General features: G+C 44.9%; 1 protein-coding gene across 1 annotated transcript in view; it reads right to left on the bottom strand.

Moving 5' to 3' along the window:
- Positions 1-1,267: 1,267 nt before the first annotated feature.
- Positions 1,268-23,186, bottom strand: part of pdzd8 (PDZ domain containing 8) — a 79,441-nt gene continuing 57,522 nt past the window's right edge. Inside the window, exons 4-5 of the mRNA XM_026308724.1 lie at positions 6,302-6,464; positions 1,268-6,205 (exon numbers count right to left, since the gene is read on the bottom strand). Of these exons, the coding sequence (XP_026164509.1) occupies positions 3,843-6,205; positions 6,302-6,464 (2,526 nt within the window). The 3' untranslated portion in view covers positions 1,268-3,842. The remainder of the gene's footprint in view (positions 6,206-6,301; positions 6,465-23,186) is intronic.

Raw genomic sequence — 23,186 nt, forward strand, 5'->3', positions numbered from 1 at the left:
AGACAGGCTGGTAAAACATTAATCACTGGCTACAGCACTGATCTGCACTTTGGGTCTTGTTTCTCTCGATTGGCAAAGGTCTACTACCTACAGTAGACACAACATAACAGTGTGGTGGTGGTTGGACTAGTGAGATTTCCAGCATGCCCCAAGGATAGAAACTGTGTTTGACCACTAATATTGTTTGTGTTCACATTGTTTGGTTATGGTCCTTCTGCTGTGTGGTTGTAGCTGTGTATGTGGTTATTTTATCCTGTGTTGTAGTTAATTAGTCTTGTCCAGTTAGTTTTACCTGCCTCCTAAGTGATACATGTCCTGTCCTTTTGTTGTGTAGAAGAGCTGTCTTTGTGATTGTCCTGAGTTTTCTATGGGCTTATCAAAGTCAAAGGAAGCTGTTCAAATGTGAAGTGCTCATAGTTTCCTGTCCAGGCCAGTACCTGCTGTATTGTAGTTGCAGTTCAACAACTTTAAAGTAAATTAGTTTACTAGTTTTATACCTAAAGTATGGTTATGAGTATTAGGTGACTAACAAAACATATAGAAATGTATTTGCTCTTTATACTTTCTTAAAGTAAAAAGTGGGCTAGAAACCAAATAAAGTAAACTTGGGAAATATAACTGAACTTTATAATTTTACATGAAACTTAACTAGAACAAGAATTCTCATGTCAGTCACTTAAAGAATTAAGTAATAGTCATTATTGACTTGAGCTATCATAGTCTGTGTACAGTCAATAGGAGCTATCTGTAATGTAAATAAAAGTCTGTTGAGCCTCTGCTAATAAAAACATTGATTCTAAAAGAAGAGATGATCATTTCCCTCCTACAGGCAGTGATTGCCATTGATTAATTCTGCACAGGTCTGACTTGTCTGAAACGGGTATAAAAAGAGAGGCTGGTCCTCATGGCAGACTTCACAATCTCACACATGTACCTGAAACATTCTTCAATTATGTATTTGCAACTTGTGGACTTTTGTTGACATTAAAGTAATGTAAAATAATACCAGCTGTATTCAAAAAATGTGAGAGTTCAAATTTTCACTCACCAACCTTTTTGATTGTCTGGTGATTTAATGTGTCTAATGTTAATGACATAAATTTGGATGTAACAGTAGCTTCAAGCTTTGATGTTTTCCAGTTGAGTGTCTTTAAATGTGTTCTGTGCAATCTGATTAAACCATAAAACAGAGTGATGGGAATTAATTTGATCTTATTTATTTAGGTTATGTACAATAAAGCTTCATCACATGAGCCTTGTCAAAAACTGTGTATAACATCCCTCTCATACACACAAAGAAAAATACCAGTTTCACATACTGAAAGCCACGATGGGTAGTCATAGTGTAAGTGCAATTTCAAAGGTTACAGCTGAGACGGGTGGCAGGAGTGTGTCATATGAGTTCTGTGAAGAGCACACTAAGCAACAGCAGCAATTGCAAAATAAAGGATTACAGAGTGAGCCCCTACTCTCACGCTGTCATTGGTCCCTAAAACCAAAACCAGGTTACCTTATCAGGCAGATGGGCATTCAGATAACATGAAAAGCAAAAAGAGAAAAAAAAAGGGGAATCATTGGGGATTCATTCCTGATTAGCAGTTCTCAGTGTTACCATTTCCTACAAATATAACACAACAATTTACATCCTACAGTGATTGAGACTGTATGACAGCTAATAAGCATATGTTGGCAACATCTATTACACAGAAAAAAACTGGAAATGTGCCTTTGATGGTTGATTACTCCTCTTATTCAAGTTGGGTGAGTGCTTTTGGAGAAATACTATCAACTATCAACTATACTATCAAATGAAAGTCAACCTATTGCTGACTCATACATGCTGAGTGTTTAGTGCATTGATCATTCTGAATTATGCAAAATAAATCTAACATTGGCAAGCCAAGAAAGGAAAGCTCAAGAAAAGCCTAGTCCTACAGTGGCCCTAAAGAAGTTGTTTCCATGATGCAAACTTAAAGTCTGCATGTAATCTCCAAAGCTGAGTAAAAAGCATAGTGAGGCCTTAACCTTAGTTTTCTTAAATTTCATTCAAAACCCAACTGAGATGGTATAAGGGCATGTTCAGAGAATTTCAACAAGCCCACTCCAAACAGCGAGCAAGCATGCCAATGCATGATCTTGTGGGATTGCCCAGCAAAAGAGCTGATAGTGGCTCAGCTTTAACTGCAACACAATGTAGAGTCAACGACCAAGGCAGGGTGTTGGCCAATTAAACACTTGCAAGCAGTATGTAGACTACATTGTAATGTGAACAGCATATTACCAATGCTTACCTCGGGACACCAGCAAGATAATAAAATGATTGCTGCTGTGATACATTTTAAAAATCCTTCAAACTAAATCTATTACTTCAGTTAGACTTCCTGGTTCAGGGTGTTTGTCTGGGTATCCACTTTAAATCAAACATTAGCGCTATACTCATACATCTCCTTTAACTGAGGAGACCATCAAACTCAATAGTACTTGTGCTGGAAATATGTGGCATATCTGGCACTGATGGGCAAAACAGCTGCCAGGACAAAGATCAGAAACGGATATCATCACCAAATCAGATTTAGGAATTTTTCTGTTTTAGGATCGATTTTTTCTCTTCATACACAAGCATATGAAAACTTTGGTTCCCAATGGCCCTACGAATATGCATCCTAGCACTGATGTAGCTGGTTATGACAGAATCACTGTAACAGGATACTTTAATGTTTGACATAAGAAATATGTTGAGGCAGTGCCAAACACAAAACACAAAGGACTGCATAATCCATTCATTTGGCCATGAAAAAACTCATGAAGGCAAATGAGCTGTGCTGAATCACATAACCCCTTGAAGCATTGCAATCATCGTTATACAGAGACTCAGCAATTAAATTTAATTACATAAATGCTGCCAAATTTCAACATCATAAGAGCTCAATTAACTAGAACTCACTCAAAAAAGTAAATTCTGCGCCTTCCTCACATTGCACTCATGAAAACTGTAATAAGACTTGTAACTTCACTGAGCTTGAAGGGTGGAAAGATGCGCTGAACAAAATGTAACTTAGCAAAATAAAAACAATATAGTGGCCCCAGGACTATTATCTTCTATGGAAAAAAGGATGGGTTACATAATGAAACATGTTTGGCCTAATCAATACAAACAAGAAAAATGTAAATTATATATGATTCCATTAATAATTAGGCAAAATTCCCTTAGAGATTTGTGAGCAGGGAAAACTACTTAATATTACAATAAAAAGAGCTCAAAACAAAAGATATGTATGACTGCCTGCAGGGTCCTTAGACACTAATGTGGATGTCTAAACCTTTGCCTTAGTAGTAGTGACACTGTTATAGACCCTTGTCACCTTCATATAGACTTGATATTCACAGCAAACAAATATTCAACAATTATTTTGCGTCTTCAAAATGAAAATGATTTAGAGTTAGTAGACTACAAAAATATGCACATATTCTAAAGTCATGTTAAAGCTGTTACAGACAAAAACTCAAACTAAATTACAATAACATTTTGAAACCACAGGAAAACAAAACTTGAGGATATCCATGCAGCAATACAGATATAGTGTAGCTTGTCACCTTTCCTTTACAAAACAGAGCATGGAAACTGTATCACATTGTGCAAATCAGTGATAGGTTTGCCATGTACCCTTAGGGAGGAAATTGAAACTCTTTGATTTTCATGTAAAATTAAAGTGAATCAAACACTGGACCTCAACCTACACGATATTTAAAATGGACTGCTGAAATTGCCTAATCTCAAAAAACATATTTTTGGTGGGAGGCATGAGCCCAAAGCATGTTCCTCTTCTTTTATGTAGTCTTATTTAGTGGAGTGCTTCCACACATATCTGTTCCTCAGTAATGTCATCCAGCAGTTGCACATCCACAGGGCTGCATATGTCACTGTCATAGACTTCTGACCCCATTAGGGCCTCTTCCTCCAGGGCTTCTCCTTTGCCTTTAAAGCCTTGCTGCTCTGAAGGAGAGGTGCTCTCCACTGATTCCATGTCCTCAATACCTGCCCGGTAATGGATCATTAGCAAGGTGAGGGCCTGAAGTCTCTCCCCTGACTTGGCCAGGGCAGTACTAATTAGGGTCTTGCGCCGGGCATCTGTGGCCTCCCTCTCCTCCACCATAAGGGCATTATTGTGCTCTAGCTCCTGGTCAATTTCCTGCTGCAGCTTGTCCAGCATCAATTCCAGCTTCTGAGAGCGCTCATCTGTGGGTAGCCCCCGGTACAGGTCACGGCCTATTTCCTTCACAGCAATAAACACGCTGTCATCCAACCCACCTTCCTTGCGTACAAGTTTACTGCTACCTCCACTGCTGGCGAGTTGCTTTGAGGGGCTGGCCCCACTGGTGTACGTCTCAGTATCACTGCTCTCATTGTCTGACGTGTTGGGGGTGTGCTTGGGTGAAGGCTCCACTGCTCCAGGAACCACATCAGCCACCTGTTCAACTAGCCGAGCCTTGGGCATCTGGCGGAGATTAAGCAGGCGAGAGCTGGTGTTGATGATATGCCTCGTTAAGCCAGTGGTGGCCCGATTTATGGTAGACTTAGCTTCAGGGTCAGCTCCACGACGTTCAGTTGCTGCCACACAGAAGGGATTTTCAGCGAGGCACTTTTCCTGGCACTTCTTGTGGCAAACATATGCACAGATCATACACTGAGAGGCTGCCTTGGTCCAAACCTTCTTTTTGCAGTATTCACACCAGGTGGGGTTCTGGAATTGGGTGTCCTGGAAATTGTGACGAACCTCTACCATTTGCATAGCACTATATGCCAAATCGTCACGCGGTGCAGAGGAGATATGCTCTCTCTCCTTCTCCCTTATATCCTCATCATGGAGACTGACCTCTCGCTCCCTTTCTGCCAGCCCGCCTGGATACTCAAACTCACCTTCAGCTAAATAACAGAAGTTCAGAGTAACATCTCCATAACACAGCTTCTCATTGAAGCCTTTGTGGGTGCTGAGACTACGAAGTGCAGTGCGATTGACATTAGCTCTGGGCTCTGGAGGTCCCAACCTAAAGGTGCTTTGATACTCTGATGAAGATGTTGCCATACATTCAAGGGATATATGCTCTAGCTGGAGGCTAACATGACCCAGGCATAATAAACTTCCCAGCTTAAAGGGATCTTTGCACCACAGAGCCACATTAAGGTACTTATGGTTGCTCTCCACCTCTAACACCACAGAGGCCTTGGACCAGCGTGCTGTCTGGTTACGAAACATGGTTTCTGGGGATTCCCATAGGGAGTGGTCTTCTAGACTGTCTCGCGTGCTGCAGGAGCTCTCTGAAGCTTTGTCCTTTGCTTGATCAGGCTTGCTGCTGCTGGTCACCATGGAATGGACTGGCAGCTCTTCACTGGGCTCTGCCGGCCTGGTGGACTGCTTTGCCTCAGGCTGTTTGACACATGTCTTTTCAGGGACAGCCTTGTCCTCACTGGCCCCAGTGAGAGAAACTTTTTCTGGAGATTTTTCTGAAATGCTGATGGTTGTAGTTGTGACAGGAGCAACAGTGACATTAGTAGCTGTAATAGAATCAACACCTTCCAAAAGACTGGTTTCTGAGGAGGCTGATGTCAACCTTATCTGAGGTCTTGGCGGCACTGGGGGGCGAGAGGGAGGAGGTGGGGGAGGAACAGTGGGGCGTTGCAGGCTATCCCCTGAATTACTAGTGGTCTTATGTGGTGAGGGCTTTGGTAATTCTTTGGGCTGAGGCTTTAGTGGTGACTGGAGACCCACCAGGTTTAACTTGCGGTTAAGGATAGGTGATATGGTACCAAGGGGCTTAGAAGCCAAGTTGGCCACAGTCCTTTTGGGGCTTTGGTTTACTGCAAGTAAGAAATCCTCCCTAGTGTCACTGGTATTTGTGGTACTGTTGTTAGGGCCACCAGTCTGGCTAGGTTTGGAGTCCACAATCAACTCTTCAAATTCAGAGTCCATGTCTTTGCTGTCAGATATGTCTGAAAGGGTAGTAATGGGGGCTGGGTCTTCCTCATAACCCCCTGGCTGGGGAATAAAACCAGTTTCTTCTAGCTGCCCAAACCCTTCCTGAAGAGTTCCCAGGCTCCCTAAAGAGGGAGTCTGAGGACGAACTGGTCTCTCATAATATACCACCACCCTGTCTCCAGCCTGCTTCAGTAGTTTGGGCACTTGAACTGAGGATGTCACTTTGACACCTGTCAACAGGAACAAGAACAGGAAACAGGATTTCAGTCACAAGAGCAAAGAACTGAATGATAAAAATATTTATTAACAAATTTATGTGTGTAGACCTCCGATGGCGATAAGGCGATCACCCTTCTGCAGGTCTGCCAAAGCTGCAGGAGAATTGGGTGTGACCGTCTCAATGCTGACATGGACTGCATCCCCCTCACTGGCAGGAACATGTCTGAATGTCATCCCCACACTGCCACATGGCCCTTTGATTACCTCCGTCTGATATGTACATGTAACAAAACAAAAAAAAAAAAAAAGGACATCCATTGATTTAGAGGTTTAGCTTCTATTTTTAACTTTCACAATTGCACACTGCATAGTGGTATTATTGTACTGCACAAGAATATAATTAATCAGTGGTAAGATGTTTAATCTCACTTTTGCAACCCCTCATTTTTTAAACTTCACAGGCAGTCCTAGGGTTATCTTACAAAATAAGCTTAAAGACTGAAGAATTTTGAATAAATTATTCTTGTAAAATGAGTTTGAGAGAGTATAGAATACTGTATTGAAAACAAGTACTGTAGTTATCTTAGTTTTTGTTATGATGAACGACTCTTTGGTAAAAAAGATTTTAAAATGGTAGTTGTATATTGTATGAACAGTATTTATTGTCATTTACATTTCCTTTAGTAAATAAAACTTTACAAAGAGTAACAGGGTAATGATTTATAAACTTTGTATCTATAACATTATCATAAATGCTTTGTATACTGGCGATAGCAGAGCAGCATTATTTATTATATTTTTATATTAATATGCAAGGTAACAAATATAATTTGCATATAATTTACTTTGAGTGTATATAAAATGTAAAAGGTCTTCTGATGGTCTTCTGCTTCTTTATTAAATTATGTTCTATCAGTTCCCATTTTTGTTATGTACAAAAAAGCAAGAAAGAAAAGCAATGGAAGCTAGTACTTGTGGTGGTAAACAAAGCTTAAGTTAAAATACTTAAATAGTCTCTACAAATGTTTTATGAGGAGGGAAATGGATTCAATGCATTTATTAGTCCTCAAAGATAAACACAATGTCGGTTAGTACTAAACCATGTAAGCATAACTTTGGCCTTTTTACACATTTAACATTACAGAATGTATCAATATTAAGTATGCTTTTGAAATTTAATGGACACATTGTGAGTATATCACAAATTACTATTCTGTTCCCTGCTGTGAATATTTCTTCATGTACAAGAAAGAAGCAAGAATGCTGTGAATGCTCAAAGTGCATCACTGATATATGCATCCAACATTTTGAAAGACTCAGACTGAAAGGGGCAATTCTCTGGGAAAACAGACAGCTGTAATTAAACCACCAGCTGCCTTAATAGCAGGCGCCACGCACAGGCCAAATCACAAATCCCAGCACACACCTGTTGTGATGTGGCTGACAGGTCTTCTGTCACCTCATGTGCTCATCAACAGTGCATGTATACCCACACAATTTTAATTGTGACAGAGATTTCCAGTTTAGTGGAGACATATATTATGAGAGATTTCCAGGTTAAAGACAATGAAAGAAAGCAGGCAGAGAAAGATGAAAAGAAAGAGGATGAAAAAAGTACATGTGTCCTGGTTTAAAAGAGGAGAAAAAAAGAGGCTTGACATAATGTTCTTCAACAGAGATGAATGACTGTAATTTTCCCTGCTATCATTTGTTACATTTCTGGTAGCAGACAGTGATTGAGTTAGAGCTGGCCTTCAATAAGCAGATGATCTATACAAGCTGCAAAGGTGGGAGTGGTGGTGCCGGCTGAGGGATAGCCTTGCTCTATTCTCATGGACATCCAAGACAACCAAGTTGATGCCTATGCATCGAATGCGTCAGCTACCTATTGTGAAGTCTTCTCAATCAAATATCGTACCAAAGGCTGGGGATGGATTTTGTAGGGCCGTCAACATGATATGTTTTGGGTAAAAAGCACAATGGGTCTCATTTTTACATTTTTACCTAAACCTCTCTTAGTTTTGATGTCATACTCGTTCATGCAAACTCATCAAACTTTCTTAACTGCTCAGACTTCATAAGCTACCTGTTTACACATAGGTATGTGTTTATAAGATATGATCAATAGCACAAGTGACACAGCCACATTGCCGCATTATGTGTTCAGCTCAATCTGTGCAAGTTAAAGGGTAAAAGGAAAGTAAAAGGATCTTCAAGTTCTGCTTTTAATCAAGGCAACCCTGCTATACAAAGTAAAATAAAAAAAAGTCCAACAAGGACTATGAAAAGGTTCTGATTAATCATGTCTTAGTTTGAATATTAGCAAAAATAAAGTGTCAGTCAAACCTAAAGGTTCCTTTTTACATGTAAAGTTATGAGATTAATTTTAATTTAAATTAGAATTTTCTTTTAAAAATTGAACATGGCAAATATACTGCATTATACATTAACGTTCAAATAAAGTTATACATGATAAACTAAAATCTTTATTCCAAACTGTCAAAAGCCATAAGTGTTAAAGGAAAACACTAAATTTGTTCCAAATAAATAAAACAAAATCTTTATCCATAAATCTTGAATCTACAGCTAAAATTTTAAAGCTTTCATATCTTTCGTCACTTCTAAATAAATAACCTAGGTCTGTTGTTGTGTAACATGTATCACTCTTGTTTTAAGGGAACACCAACACTTGTGTTGTGAACTTTAAAGTCTTGCATTGTATGTGCTCCAGAGGATGGCACTGCTTTAGATGGTAAAAAAGTGTTCTGTTTTTGTCAACTATACATCTATGTTTTGCAGTGTATGCTACTCTGCTTCTTGTTGGACTTTAAATATCTCCACACTACTAAAGTCCTCAGACCCTTCTTCTCAACAATGCTGTCATCTTTTGAGCCCTAGGCTGTGTCTGTTTGGGTGCTTTCATCATGAACGCCGACACTCGAGTTGTCAACATTTCTGTTCTGTTCATCTTCTCTTTAATTAGGTTCCCACTCCTGACTTACTTGCTTACACAGCAACAGCAGCCCAAACATTAGCATGTGAGCTGCTGCTGGCTGCTCCTTCACACTCTGTGTGGATCAATCTAACTAATGTGCTCTAACTTTCTTGCAGCCACATGATTGGTTCAGTGTGGCACTATTTTCATTATCATTGGTTGTCTGTGCTTTCTGTCAAAACAATAACACAATGAGTTGTTACAGCAGAGGTGTATCACAAGTGGGTTGTAATCATAAATACATGCCAAACTTGTGCCTCGCTACTCAATCTTATATTTCTGCTGCCTGATTGGCTGGAAGACCTGTCCATATTGAATAAAAAATATCCATCTGTTATCGAGATGGACCTTAATCCTATTTCGATGCAACATACAATTCGATATTTGGTACAGCCCTTCGCAAATCAGACTTTAGAACACTGTTGCTTATAACAGCCACACAGATGACACTCAGATTTACTAAGTTCTTTCACCAAGTGACTATTGTCCTGAGTAGAGATGTTATGATATTGGATTTTGTAACTTTGATACAATACAATAAAATATTGATAATGAATGCAAATGAAAATGGTCTTATAGTGCTACACTTAAGTGTCTTGTTCAGTGTCTTGCCTAAGGACACTTCGGCCTGTGGACCAGGGATAGAACCACCAACCCTCTAGTTCATGGTCGACCTGCTCTACCTCCTGAGCCACAGCCATTGTGACTGTAATAAACATTAATATGTCAAACATAGAACATCAAAGAACTATTTGCTATTTCATGAACATGTGTTTCTGTACAGCTCGTTAACAGATTAGCTCTAGCCTAACTCACCTAAAAACTAACTAGACTGTCTGTACAAAAACTCATAAACCATTACATATTCCTGTAGTAGTTAAGTACCTTTCTATTTTGACCAGTACTTCTTGCTATTTCCGGACTTAGCACTCATTAGCCTACCAGTTAGCTCAGCTAGCTGCTAGCATGGCCTCTCTCTCTCCTGCTCCGTGTGCCACATGTTTAGTTATTCCTCTGCCTCCTTTAGTGATAATGATACTTGTAATAAGTGTAAGGTTCTGGTAGCTTTGAAAAACCATGGAGTTAATTTTGACCAGGATATATCCTTTAATTCACATAAAACAAATATCTAGAACTGCCTTCTTTCACTTGCACAATATTGCCAAAATTAGGAACATTGCGTCTTAAAATTATGCATTTGTTACTTCGAGGTTAGATTACTGTAACTAATTACTATCAGGATGTCCCAATAACTCCAGAAAGAGCCTCCAGTTAATTCAGAATTCTGCAGCCAGAGTCCTGACAGGAACTAGCAAGCGAGATCATATTTCTCCTATATTAGCTTCTCTTCACTGGCTCCGTTCTAATATACACTTATGTGCAACTCAGACACATCATCAGTGATGTATCCTGGGGTTGCAACATCAGACACCCTCGCCCAGGCAACCCAGCTGGGGTTGATCAGGCCTCAGCTTGTATCTAAGTAGCTTGTATGGTCCATGGCTCTCCCAGCTTGATCCACAGCCATCTTGACGCCTTTTCTGCCACGTCAGTGATGTTTTTGATGGCTCTTCTGTTGTGCAGTCCCTTCACTTCCAGCATTTTGAGTGCCCTGATGAGAGACTGGCCGACAAATCCTCTGCATCTGACCTCGATGGGGTTGCATCGGGTCCTCCATCCCCTGCTTTGACATTCGCCTGCCAGCACCCTCATACTTGGACCTCTTCCTCTCCATCCAGTCTTCCCAGGGAACAGTCAACTCCAGCAGGACCACTTGCCTTGTAGTTTCATGTCTGGTCTGAGAGAGGTCACTGTGATGTTCTCTGGGAATTTGAGCTGCCTCCCTAGGTTGACCTTCAGTTGCCAGTCCCGAGCTGTTGCCAGCAGCCCCCCTGCTTGATTCAGGCGCTGCTGTGGCTTCTCTCCAGCCCTAACAAAGGCGATGGACTGCCTTGTTGGTTGTTGGTATTTACTGGTGGAGATCCCTGTGCTGATGCCCTCCGCAATGACCCGCAGCACTTGGTCATGGTGCCAGCGATAAAGCCCTTCTCCTAGTGCCCTTGGGCAGCAACTCAAGATGTGCTCCAGCGAGCCTCGTCCCTGGCAAAGAGGGCACAGTGTAGTCTCACCCATGCTGGTAGATCCAGGCTTTAAACTTGCCTGGTAGCCCTGACTGCTGTCAGCCAGGTTCCTAACTCCTCCGTTGTTACCTGGATTGCTGCAGTGTCCTTCAAGGTGCATTCACAGATCTTACCCAAGCTCTTCACTGGTTTCTCTCCCACAGATGGAATCTGGATGCCTCCTAGTGAGAAACAAAACTGGTCTGTCACTTTCCCCTTCTTCACAACCAGAGTCCTGGACTTGGCTGGCTTGAAATTCATCAGGCCCAGTAAATGAGATGCTCCAGGCCTTGCCTCTGGTTGGCTGTTGTTCCTTTGTGCCAAACCTTTCAGCACCAATGCTGATAATCATTGCAGACATCGACCACAACTTCTGGTCTGCATCTTTCCTTGCAGTAACTTCGAGGACTTGGTCCAGGTCTTCATCAAACTAGAGCCACTCTCTTTCCTTGTTGGCAGCAGGCCACATGACCCGGCGATGTTCTGACTGCCTGACATAGGGCTCCCTCTTAAATCCAGAATAAATCCAATACAAAACCCTTCATGATCGAGCTCCTTCATACTTTAACCCTCTGGGGTCGACGCACGCCCCGGCGCATTTTGATGCATCTTTTCCTGATAAGGCCAAAACAAACTTAAATTACTCTGTCAATTCTGATCGTACAGATAAAAGAAATATATAATTCAAATCTGTAAAGGGTCTAGTTTTAGTGGTATACCATCATAATAACAACAAAACGTTGTGCTTTTTTAAATAAAACAACCAGAATCTCAGCGAATACTTGGCTCATAAAAATAAGAATTATATGGCTTATTTAATCCGTATGAACGTAAGGAGAAGTCCGTTTTTTCCTGTCTCACCTCATTACAGGTAATGCGGTCCCACCTTGTACACTGTCCACTGTTCACATGTAAATAATCTCAGGTGAACCAGGTAAATATGTGCACACCCCCGAGAAATGACAGAAAATATCAAATTTCATCATAGAATTTACTACTTTTTCTGTGCGTTTGGATGATGGCGCGTTACGCATGTGAAGAAACGCTCCTTACATTCCACACAGAGACAAATAATTTAGCTTGTCCTCAGAGTAAAAACGCTGATTTTAACTCAAATGAGGATCGTTTGGCTCCTCATTGTGTATTGTGCTGCACTAATCCGTCCCATCTACATTGACTGAAAGGCTCATTATGCGCGTCTTTGTCTGGTCGTTCAGTGCGTCTTTTGTGTTCTCAGGTAAATCACATGACTATTCATCCTCAGACACACCCTCTTGCATATGGCCTTTCTGGACAAAAAGTGTCTTAGAAAATTTAAATCAGTGTATTGTTTACTGTGAATGTGTGAACAAGGTGACATTCACAGCACTCTGAAGTAAACACTTTAGCCTACAACATGCTGGTCTCCAAAGTCTTGTGAACCAATGTTCTGTTTGTGTTTTATGGTCTTATTTCAGTGAGTAAAAAATTTTAGTTTTTCACTAGCCATGCATAAACACGTTTTTCTCAAAAACACAATACTGTATAAACTTGCTGCTCACATATTATTGTAGCCAATTTTGTGCTGATTACAGTGTTATTAGACTTTAGACTTTAATGTCAGGACATGTCAAAATTTGTCCAGGCCCCGAAAACCCCCTCAGACCCCAGAGGGTTAAACGCAGGAAGAATGACATGTAGGGAAAAGGATGCCCAGGCAGAGATGGACGAGTATAAGGAGATGTTGATGCAGCTTATAAAGGATAAAGGTAAGACTCCAACGGTTCACACTGCCCTCATCCCATGGCTATGGGCGAAGTCAGTACAGCACAGGCGTTGTGCCGAGGAGGCTAAGAAGGATCGGGACAAGGCCTCCCCTTTCTAAGGGAGCAAACTGAGACAGAGAGCAAACGAAGAGGAAACTGAAGCACACCGATGGACCAATCTAACCCTCTGGTGGCAGGGGACTCAGCACATGCACAAGAATAAAGACTGGAAGAAAACAGTGGAAACAGAAGAGAAGCAGTCACCACCACCTTCTTTTGCGAGCAGGCCGACTGCGCCCCCTCCAGCAGGACTGTATCCGGTGATGGACATCTCCGGGGGAGAATTACAGGTGTCGGATATGCCCCGTGCCCAGAACCTCCTCCCCAGATTACCGGGATGGGGACTGGAGAGGAGAGCCCCCTTATGACAAAAAGCCTGCCTATGATAGTGGAGAGGACAGTCACCCATTCCAGGATTAGGTCAGATGTGAACAGCCCTCCAGACAACCTACACCGCAGTCACAGTCAGCGAAGCCTGCACGAAGAGAGAGAGACAGAGGCGAGCGAGAAGTGTTGTTAAGGTTCATGTCACAGGAGGGCTCTCAATCCACTGGGTCCATAGTACTATGGGCAGAAGGTAAATGGAGACCTGAGGAGGAACCATCGGATGCAGATGAACATGACACGCTGTTTTGGTCTCCTCACAGAGTGTGTGAGCCTCCAGGACAAGAGAACAGGAAGAAACCGGTAAGGACAGGCAAGGAACGGAGACCACAGCGCTCGCCTCCGCCGAGCCAGGCACTATCAGTAAGATCTGAAGAGGAGGAAGACTGGGATGAGGGGAACGAAGGACCGAGCGGTGGGGGACTGGGGTCCCAGAATGATTTGTTGATGTTCCCCTTGATGGCCACCGGAGGTGGGTTTAAATACCGGCCTTACGGGTTGGGTGATGTGCAGGCTTTGGTGGACCAACTTCCCCCAGTAGCAGAGGGGGGAGGCCTGTGGCTCGGCAAATTGGACTCGCTGACTGCAGGACAGAGACTAGCTATTGGGGATTTTAGAGCCGTGATTCAGAGATGCCTGACCAGCATGGACGCAAGAGACATAGAGAAGGCTGCGGGCACCCTCCGCAGACCGGATGAGGAGCCGTTCGCCCGGTGGGCTGGTGACCTGAGCAAGGCAATCCGTGAGAAATATCCGCTGCCAAATTCAGCAGCAGTCCCAAAGATGACTTGGAACGTTAAGTTTTCTTAGACCAGAGTAAAGAGTTGTGGATCTGACAGACAGGGTGTCATCCAGGTAAACCAGGTCCCCAAAGGGAGTGGTACCGACAGGCGGTATTGGAGGGGGTCCCAGAAAAGGTCAAAACGGCCATGATTGACAATCCAGATTTGCAGGGGGCTGATTCAGTGGTGTGGGAGAGACATTTGGTGCATCACCTCGCCCGCGTCCAGCAGCAGATGCTGAAGGAAGGAGAGCAAAATCAGGAGCTCCAGACCCAGTTGCTGAAGCTCCAGTTGGCGGAAGCAAGGCAGAAAGTGAATGCCAAAAAGAACAAAGACAAAAAAGAGGAGGCCAAGAAGGTTATGTGGCAGTGGGGCGTGGATGCTCCGGATACTCCTGATCTGTTCCCAGTACCTCCTTGGGAGCCGCAACATCACCCTCCAGGCAATAGGGGAGGATACAGGGGAGCTCCGAGGGGGGCCGTGGGTGGAGAGGACGCGGTGGCCGTGGGGGCCCACCTAGAAGGGACTCAGCCCAATGTTTCCTCTGCAACGGAAACGATCATTGGATCAAGGACTGTCCATACAGGGGCTGTATGGCTCGAGGCCGAGCTCGAGGAGGGCAGGGAGTGCGCCTGCAACGTGGTAGGGGTTGCCCCACACCGGCTCACAACATGCCTGTGATGGATTGGGGTCCTCCATCCAGTTGGGAGGACTCCGACCGAGAATGACACACCCTGCCGAGAGGTCTGGACAGCGGAACGAACACGGCAGATCCACTGCTGTCCATGAAGGTGAACCATACGAATCTGTCGTTTTTGGACGACACAGGGGCTACGTGTTCCACTCTCAACACCACCCCTGCTTCCACCTTGTCGAACCACAAGACCACCGTCATGGGCTTCTCGGGGGAGAAACGGACTCTGCCAGTAACTCGACCTCTGCTCACCCAGGTGGGCAGCCAGCAGGTACGCCACCCCTACATTTATTCACATGGCACTCCTGTCAACGTCCTCGGCCGGGACTTACTGATTAAGCTTGGGGCCACTATTCTGTGTGTCCCCGAGGGACTTACTCTGCCAGATGGCCTGCAACTGCCATGTCGGACATATTCAGACAGGCAATGAAAACAATGCTTGTTGAAGCCGCTGGCGGATGAGGTAGCCGACATCTACTGGGATAGGTTGTGCCCGGAGAGTCCGGGACATAAGGGCATATGGTCCGCGTATCAGTCTTGTCGCCCCTGGATCTCGCTCCTCGAGCCCTACATTCCTCCCCCGGACCCTCTCCATGTTACCCTCTACTATGATAAGCTCCAAACCGATTGGTACAAGGAGGCGTTTGAGCAGGTTGAGGGAGACTCCTGGAGCATCGACGCCGAGAATACCTATGTCGCCCCCGAGGGGGTGGTGGCGGGAGTGCAGCTTCTCCCGGCCCAACAAGATTGGTTTTGCATGGGTGAGGACAGTGTCTCTCGCCCTACATCCTGACCATGAGGCCAAAGTGCTGGGGGGTATTCTCAAGAGGGCGTTGGCCCACAAAAACTGGCAGACCACCCCCATACCGCAGGTCTGGTACGCTCCCCAGATTAAAACTTTTTGCATTCAGCTGACAGCCACAGACCCTGCTATATTGGAACATAGAGAGGTGTCCAGGTACCATGACATGGCACGCATTGACCATCACCTAGCGGCAGACATGTTATCTCAGCTGCCGGACTTCTTATGGGCTCAGTCTCCCACGGACGTGGGCTTAACGGACTGTGCCCCGGTCACCTTCCAGGTCCAAGGGGGGCTTCCCCTTTGGATCCGCCAATACCCACATAAACCTCAGGCAGAGGAGGGGATTAAGGATACCATTGAAGGCTTAATACGAGCGGGGGTGCTAGAACCCTCCTCGTCACGGTGGAACACACCCATTCTACCGGTTGAGAAAAAGGGTACAGGTAAATTCCGTATGGTACATGATCTTAGGGCCATCAATGATATATTAGTAACTTCCACCGTTCCGATTCCCAACCCATATGTGGCTCTGGCTAACCTGGATCCTAGCCAGACTTGGTTTTCTTGTATTGATGTGGCCATTGCCTTCTTCTGCCCCCCGTTGGCAGAGGAGTGTCATGACATTTTCTCTTTCACTTATCGGGGATGCCAGCTCAGGTACACCAGACTCCCTCAGGGCTTCGCTCTCTCGCCCAGTATTTTCAATCAGGTTTTCAAACAGGTGCTACATTCCTGTGCTTTGCCAGAAGGCACCACCTTAATCCAGTATGTTGACGACCTTCTACTCACCGCACCCTCCCTCACGACCTGACTCCAGGCCACGGAGTCCGTGCTGCGTAACCTAGCCGAGAGGGGCTTTAAGGTCAGCAAATCTAAAATACAAGTGTGCCGTAAACAAGTTGCCTTTTTGGGCCGACTGATCTCGCAAGCAGGGGCGGGATTATCACCTGCTCACAGGTCTACCATCCTGCACCACCCACAGCCGGTACTGGTCAAAGATATGCTCTCCTTTCTGGGGCTCACGGGCTACAGCCGCTCTTACATTGCCGACTATACCAACCTTACCACTCCACTTTGACAGGTAGCCAAGGAACAGGGCATGTGGAATCTTTCAGCACGGCTCGTTTAGACAACTGAGGCAGAGCGAAACTTCATCTCCCTCAAGCAAGCTCTGGCCACGACCGCAGATCTGGCCATTCCTGACTATACTCAGTCCTTCTTCTTGGATGTTTCTGTAAAGGACGCAGTTGCCAACGACGTACTGTTTCAGAAAAATGGGGGAGTCAGGAGAGTGTTGATGTACACAAGTACTGCATTGGACACCAGGTAAGCCAGGGAAGCAGCGGGATACCAAGTTAAATTAATGCTGCTGGAGGTGACACAAGAGATTAAAGAAAGACCGAACTTGGAGGAACTCAAGAGACTGCAAAAGGGGGCATCCCCCCAAGAGAGAAGTCTTTGGAAAGAGAGAGGGGCTACTGAGGTAGAAGGATTGTGGAGGGGGCCGGATGGTCGTCCCATACGGAATCAGGAGGATAGCCCTCTTGGAAGCTCACGGGGTGGGGCATGTTGGGATACCCCAGATGTTGAAGAACCTAGAGCATTGGTGGCATCCATATCTCAAAGATATGGCCAAAGAGCTGGTCAGGGAATGTGACATCTGCACTAAGTACAACACCAGACCGACAGTGAAACCAGAGATCGGTAGGTATCCACTCATCACCAGGCCTTGACGAGAGATTGTCATTGATTTCACAGACATGGGCACCACCGTTCGAGTGTACAGGTACGTACTGATGTGTGTGGATAAGTATTCAGGGTGGCCAGAAGCATGCCCTGCCAAGAGGAAAGACAGTAAAACGGTTATTAAATGCCTGATAAATCATTACATCCCCAACCATGGCTTCCCAGAGAAAATTAGGTCAGATAATGGGACACATTTCAAGAATCAGGATTTGCAGAGGGTGGAGGCCATGATGGGGTTGAAACATGGGTTTGGAACGGTGTATCATCCACAGTCTTAAGGAAAGGTGGAAAGGATGAGTCAAACTGTAAAAACCAATCTGGCAAAAATCTTTGCACAGACCAAATTGAACTGGGTTGATGCATTGCCATTGGCACTCATGTCCATACGCTGTTCTGTTAACCAATCCACTGGGTTTACCCCTTTTGAACTCCAAACAGGGAGACCTTTTCCAGGGCCCCACACCACTGCCCCAGTAACCATGGTAGAGAATGAGGGTCTGTCAGCCAAAGCATATTTTAACTTTCTGCAAGCTCTCGTTTCAGCTTTCTCACATCGGGTGGTGGACCAGCAGGGCGACGGAACACAAACTCCACCCGATGTCGACTGAGTGCTGCTGAAGGTCATCAAAAGGAAGTGGGCAGAGCCACGGTGGACAGGACCCTACCAGGTGACAGAGAGAACATCCCACGCAGTGAGGTTAAAAGGGAAAGGGGACACCTGGTACCACTGGTCGCAGTGTGCACCAGGAGAACCGCCATCCAGATCTTTGACCAAGGTCCAGGAAGACCTGCAACAACATACCTCTGTCTCGGCTGAGGCAGAGAAGGACCCTCCTCACGAAGGGGCAGAATAATCCCAGAGGTTTGGGTCTAGGTACTGAGGTAGTCTACCCTCAGTCCGAAGATAAGAGGAACAGCGGCCGACACGGGCCTAAAGGGAGGTGGTGAAGCAGCGCCCCTCTCCAGCAAGAGGCGTGCAGAGCGCAGAGGGAGGCAACGTTGAGGGATTGTTGGTTGTGATTTTGAGTGGTAGTTGTAGCCGTTGATTTATTTAGTTTATTGTGTAGGCTTAGCCATTGTTAGATAGTTATTTTAACAACTGGGGAGTTAAAACGGAGATGTTTGGAGTTGGGAAGGTATTGGGGGTCCTTACGACCCTGACTGTAATGATTGTTGTTTTGTGTTTGGTTATATTTTCTTTTTCCACTGACCCAACTCCTCACATTCACAGGGATTTAGTTTGTGACAGGGTATCACTGCGAACCTAAGTTGACCCTCAACTACACGCGACGGTCTGAGACGCTATTCAAATTCGACCTGTGCGCTGTCATAAATTGTGGCGGATATCCGAGTAGTTGGCGTGAATACGATGTATACTTATGTGCCCCTCCTGCCTTAGTGCCAGATTGCGAGGAGAGAGGCGTGCAATACACAGGGGGACCCTGTGATTGGGGACAGATGACTAAGTACACAGGCCTTTGGGACCCCACTACGGTGACATTCTCCTATTTGGATTCGACCCGCAGGCAGTGGTGGTCCAAAGTCAACTTTCAAAGAGATTTTAGTCCTAGTAGTAACCCTCTTGAGCAACTCGTCATACAGTTGGTCTGTTGCGTATTTCTTCTTGGGAGTAGACATCACTGGAAGGGACCCCCTAGAGTTAATTAGGGTGAACTTCCTAGATCCTCCTCCCAACAAGATTACAAGTCTTCTATCCCTCCCTGTGCTTCCCCCGTCCAGTGAGCCTAATTCGACTATTACAGATAAAGTGATAGCAGTTGATTATTCCACTCTCAAATCCCTAGACATTATGGAATTGGCTACTGGATATTCAGAGGAGAACCTGTGGTTGTCTCGGATGGCACAAAATGCCAAAGAACAACACGTAGGGGACTGTGTGGCCTGTGCCTCCGCATGCCCCTACTTAAGAACTGAACCAGCTCCTCTTTTCCCAGAGGACAAATGGGGTTATGGGTGTATGATAGGGTTAACTCGAGCTGCCACCCCCGCCAACTGTACTACCTTGGCTAGTACTTTTCCGCTGATTGATAATAAGACTAAAACTGGCCCCTTTACACCAGATAAGGGCTCTTATATATGTTTTACCATCACGCACCCGAGTCCCTCCGTTGCTCTGGGACAGATCCCATGGGATTGGTGTAACCATACCCTGAGTGGATCCATCCTCGGGTCATGGGCACAAGCAGGTTTATACTACTATTGTGGCGGTCGACGTCTTCTCATTCGTCTTCCCCCTGCCAGTGTAGGGACATGTGCTATGGTGCGACTTCGTGCGCCGTTGGTGCTGGTGGGAAACCGGTTGGTCTCTTCAAGGCCGGGGGTTAGCCCACCAGCATTGACCGCGCGACGCCATGTTTTGTCTAAACGGGAGGTGACCTCTCAATATTTTGATCTTTCTGTCGGTTCTCCCACGTATATTGATGCAATCGGAGTGCCCCGAGGGCTGCCCAACGAATATAAATTGGTGGACCAAATTGCAGCAGGTTTTGAAAATCTCCCGATTATTTCAGCTCTCTTTTCTATTACCCCGAGTAAAAACGTTGACCGTATCAGTTACGTACATTACAACGTACTCCGATTGGCTAATCTGACCAGGGATGCGGTAGAGGAGTTGGCGGAGCAGGCCGGTCCTACCTCCCTGATGTCAGTTCAGAATCGTATCCAATTTGTTTGGATGGGCTCTTAGGAGAGCCCAAAAGGGGGACTTGTGGAAATGCAGACGCACCTATGGGGACTTCATATAAGATAAAGGAAGTAACTGGACTTAGCTTGCTCAGCGACCACCGCCCAGAACACATAAAAGACAACAAGGGAATAACAACTCCATATATGGTAATACACTAAATTCCTTTTGGTGGAAAACTACTGGTATGGTTGGGCGGTGGTCAGCAGCTATATACATTGCATAGTTTCCACCTTTAGTTCAGATCTCTCTGCCTGCGTGTGTGAGTTGATCTCCGGAGACTTCTCTGTATTTTTACAATAAACCGGTGTGCCGATTCATAACTTTCGCTCCGTCTTCTTTTAACCCTCCATCAATGGACTCGGGTGAAAGTCACAAGGTCTGACTTTTCAACACCTTGAAAAACAGTCTATTAACATATAAAAACGCTCTCCGTAAAGCTAGAACTGCATACTATTCATCACTAATAGAGGAAAATAAGAACAATCCCAGGGTTCTTTACAGCACTGTAGCCAGTCTGACAAAAGTCACAGCTCTGTTGAGCCCAGTGTTCCCTTAGCTCTCAGAAGTGATGACTTTATGAGTTTCTTTACAAATAAAATCACAACTATTAGAGACAAACTTCATAAGATGCTTACTACAGCTGCCATAAATGAATCTTCTACTACAGTACCTCTTGAATCATCTGTAAGACCTCAGTCAGGTTCTGCTTGCTCATAAGGGGTTTGTTGGGTTTTTTCTAAAGAGCCTTGAGATGATTGTATTGTGATTTGGCGCTATACAGATACACTGAATTGAAATTGAATTTTTCCATCAGTACTGTCTGTTTCATGGGTGTGTTCAATTACACAACAAAAGATTATTACTGTTTGTGTGTGTTTGTCTATAGTTTACAGACCTCGTGTATGTTTAGTCTTCTACATCTGTAGTTGCTTCATCTAAATCATCAAGGTGTCTCTTGGACCCCATCCCGACTAGACTGCTTAAAGGCACCCTGCCATTAATGAACTCATCTTTATTGGACTTGGTAAATTTATCTCTAGTATCAGGCTACGTACCACAGGCCTTTAAGACTGCAGTAATCAAACCCTTACTCAAAAAGCCTAGGCTTGATCCAGGAGTCTTGGCTAATTATAGACCAATATCCAACCTGCCATTTATTTCTAAAATCCTAGAAAAAGCTGTTGCTAAGCAGCTATCAGACCACTTACACAGGAATGAACTATTTGAAGATTTTCAATCAGGATTTAGAGCACATCATAGTACAGAAACAGCACTGTTAAAACTCACCAACGACCTTCTCTTAGCCTCAGATAATGGACTTGTTTCTATACTTGTCCTCCTAGACCTTAGTGCTGCATTCGACACCATTGACCACAACATCTTATTACAGAGACTGGAGCATGTGACTGTTATCAGAGGAACAGCACTAAAATGGTCCCGATCCTATTTATTGGAGAGATTCCAGTTCGTTCATGTCCATGATGAACCTTCCACACGAACAAAAGTTAGTTATGGAGTTCCACAAGGCTCTGTGCTAGGACCGATTCTGTTCACTCTGTACATGCTTCCTTTAGGCAATGTTATTAGGAAGCACTCTATTAACCCTCTGGGGTCGACGCACGCGCCGGCGCGTTTTGACGCATCTTTTTGGGCACTGTTTCTGGGCGTGTCGTGTTGTGTGTGTTGTGTGGTTCGTCTGCAGACTGGCGGCAGACTAGCTGTGGTTTGGCACACCTGGGAACCGGCTAGACTTTGAACGGTTCACTGGCTGCTGGATTCCGGTGCTGGTCGGGTACCTTTCTGTTTTGACCGGTGTTTGTTGCTATTTCCTGACTTAGCGCTCGTTGGCCTACCGGTTAGCTTAGCTAGCTAGTTAGCTTGCTAACATGGCCTCTCCCTCTCTCTCTCTCTCCTGCTCGGTGTGCCACATGTTTAGTTATTCCTCTGCCTCCTTTAGCGATAATGATATCTGTTTTAAGTGTAAGGTTCTGTTAGCCTTGGAGGCGAGGATCACTGATTTGGAAGCGCGGCTCCGCACCTTCGAACAAAAGCCAGCTATCCTAGCCCCGTTAGCTGGTGTGGAGCCACCGAGCTCAGGGTCTGTTAGCGGTCCAAGGGCAGCTCCGGAGCAGCCCGGAGAATTAGCCTGGGTGACGGTCCGAAGGAAACATACTCCTAAGCAGAAGCCTACGGCTCATCACCTGCCTGTTCACGTTTCTAATAGATTTTCCCTGCTCAGCGACACACCCGCTGAGAAACCGACTCTGATAATTGGCGATTCCATAGTCAGGAACGTGAAAATAGAGACACCAGCGACCATAGTCAAATGTATTCCTGGGGCCAGAGCGGGCGACATCGAGTCAAATCTGAAGCTGCTGGCTAAGGCTAATCGTAAATATGGGAAAATTGTTATTCACGTCGGCAGCAATGACACCCGATTACGCCAATCGGAGGTCACTAAAATTAATGTTGAGTCGGTGTGTAACTTTGCTAAATTAATGTCGGACTCCGTAGTTTTCTCTGGACCCCTCCCCAATCTGACCAGCGATGACATGTTTAGCCGCATGTCGTCGTTCCGTCGCTGGCTGTCTAGGTGGTGTCCAGCAAACGATGTGGGCTTCATAGACAATTGGGCCACTTTCTGGGGAAAACCCGGTCTGATAGAGAGAGACGGCATCCATCCCACTTTGAATGGTGCAGCTCTCATCTCTAGGAATTTGGCCGAGTTTCTTAGCCGACCTAAAGCCTGACAATCCAGGGTGGGGACCGGGATGCAGAGACTCTGTCTAAAACGCCTCTCTGCAGTTTCCTTAGAGCTGCCGCCCCCTTCAAACCACATAGAGACTGTGTCTGCCCCTCGAACATATAAATCAAATAAATCAGAAGTTAACAGAAGAGGAGTTATTCATAAAAACTTAATAAAAATTAAGACCACTCCTCTAATTGAACAGAAA

This window comes from Mastacembelus armatus, chromosome 15 (assembly GCF_900324485.2).
Source record: "Mastacembelus armatus chromosome 15, fMasArm1.2, whole genome shotgun sequence".
Lineage (NCBI taxonomy): Eukaryota > Metazoa > Chordata > Actinopteri > Synbranchiformes > Mastacembelidae > Mastacembelus > Mastacembelus armatus.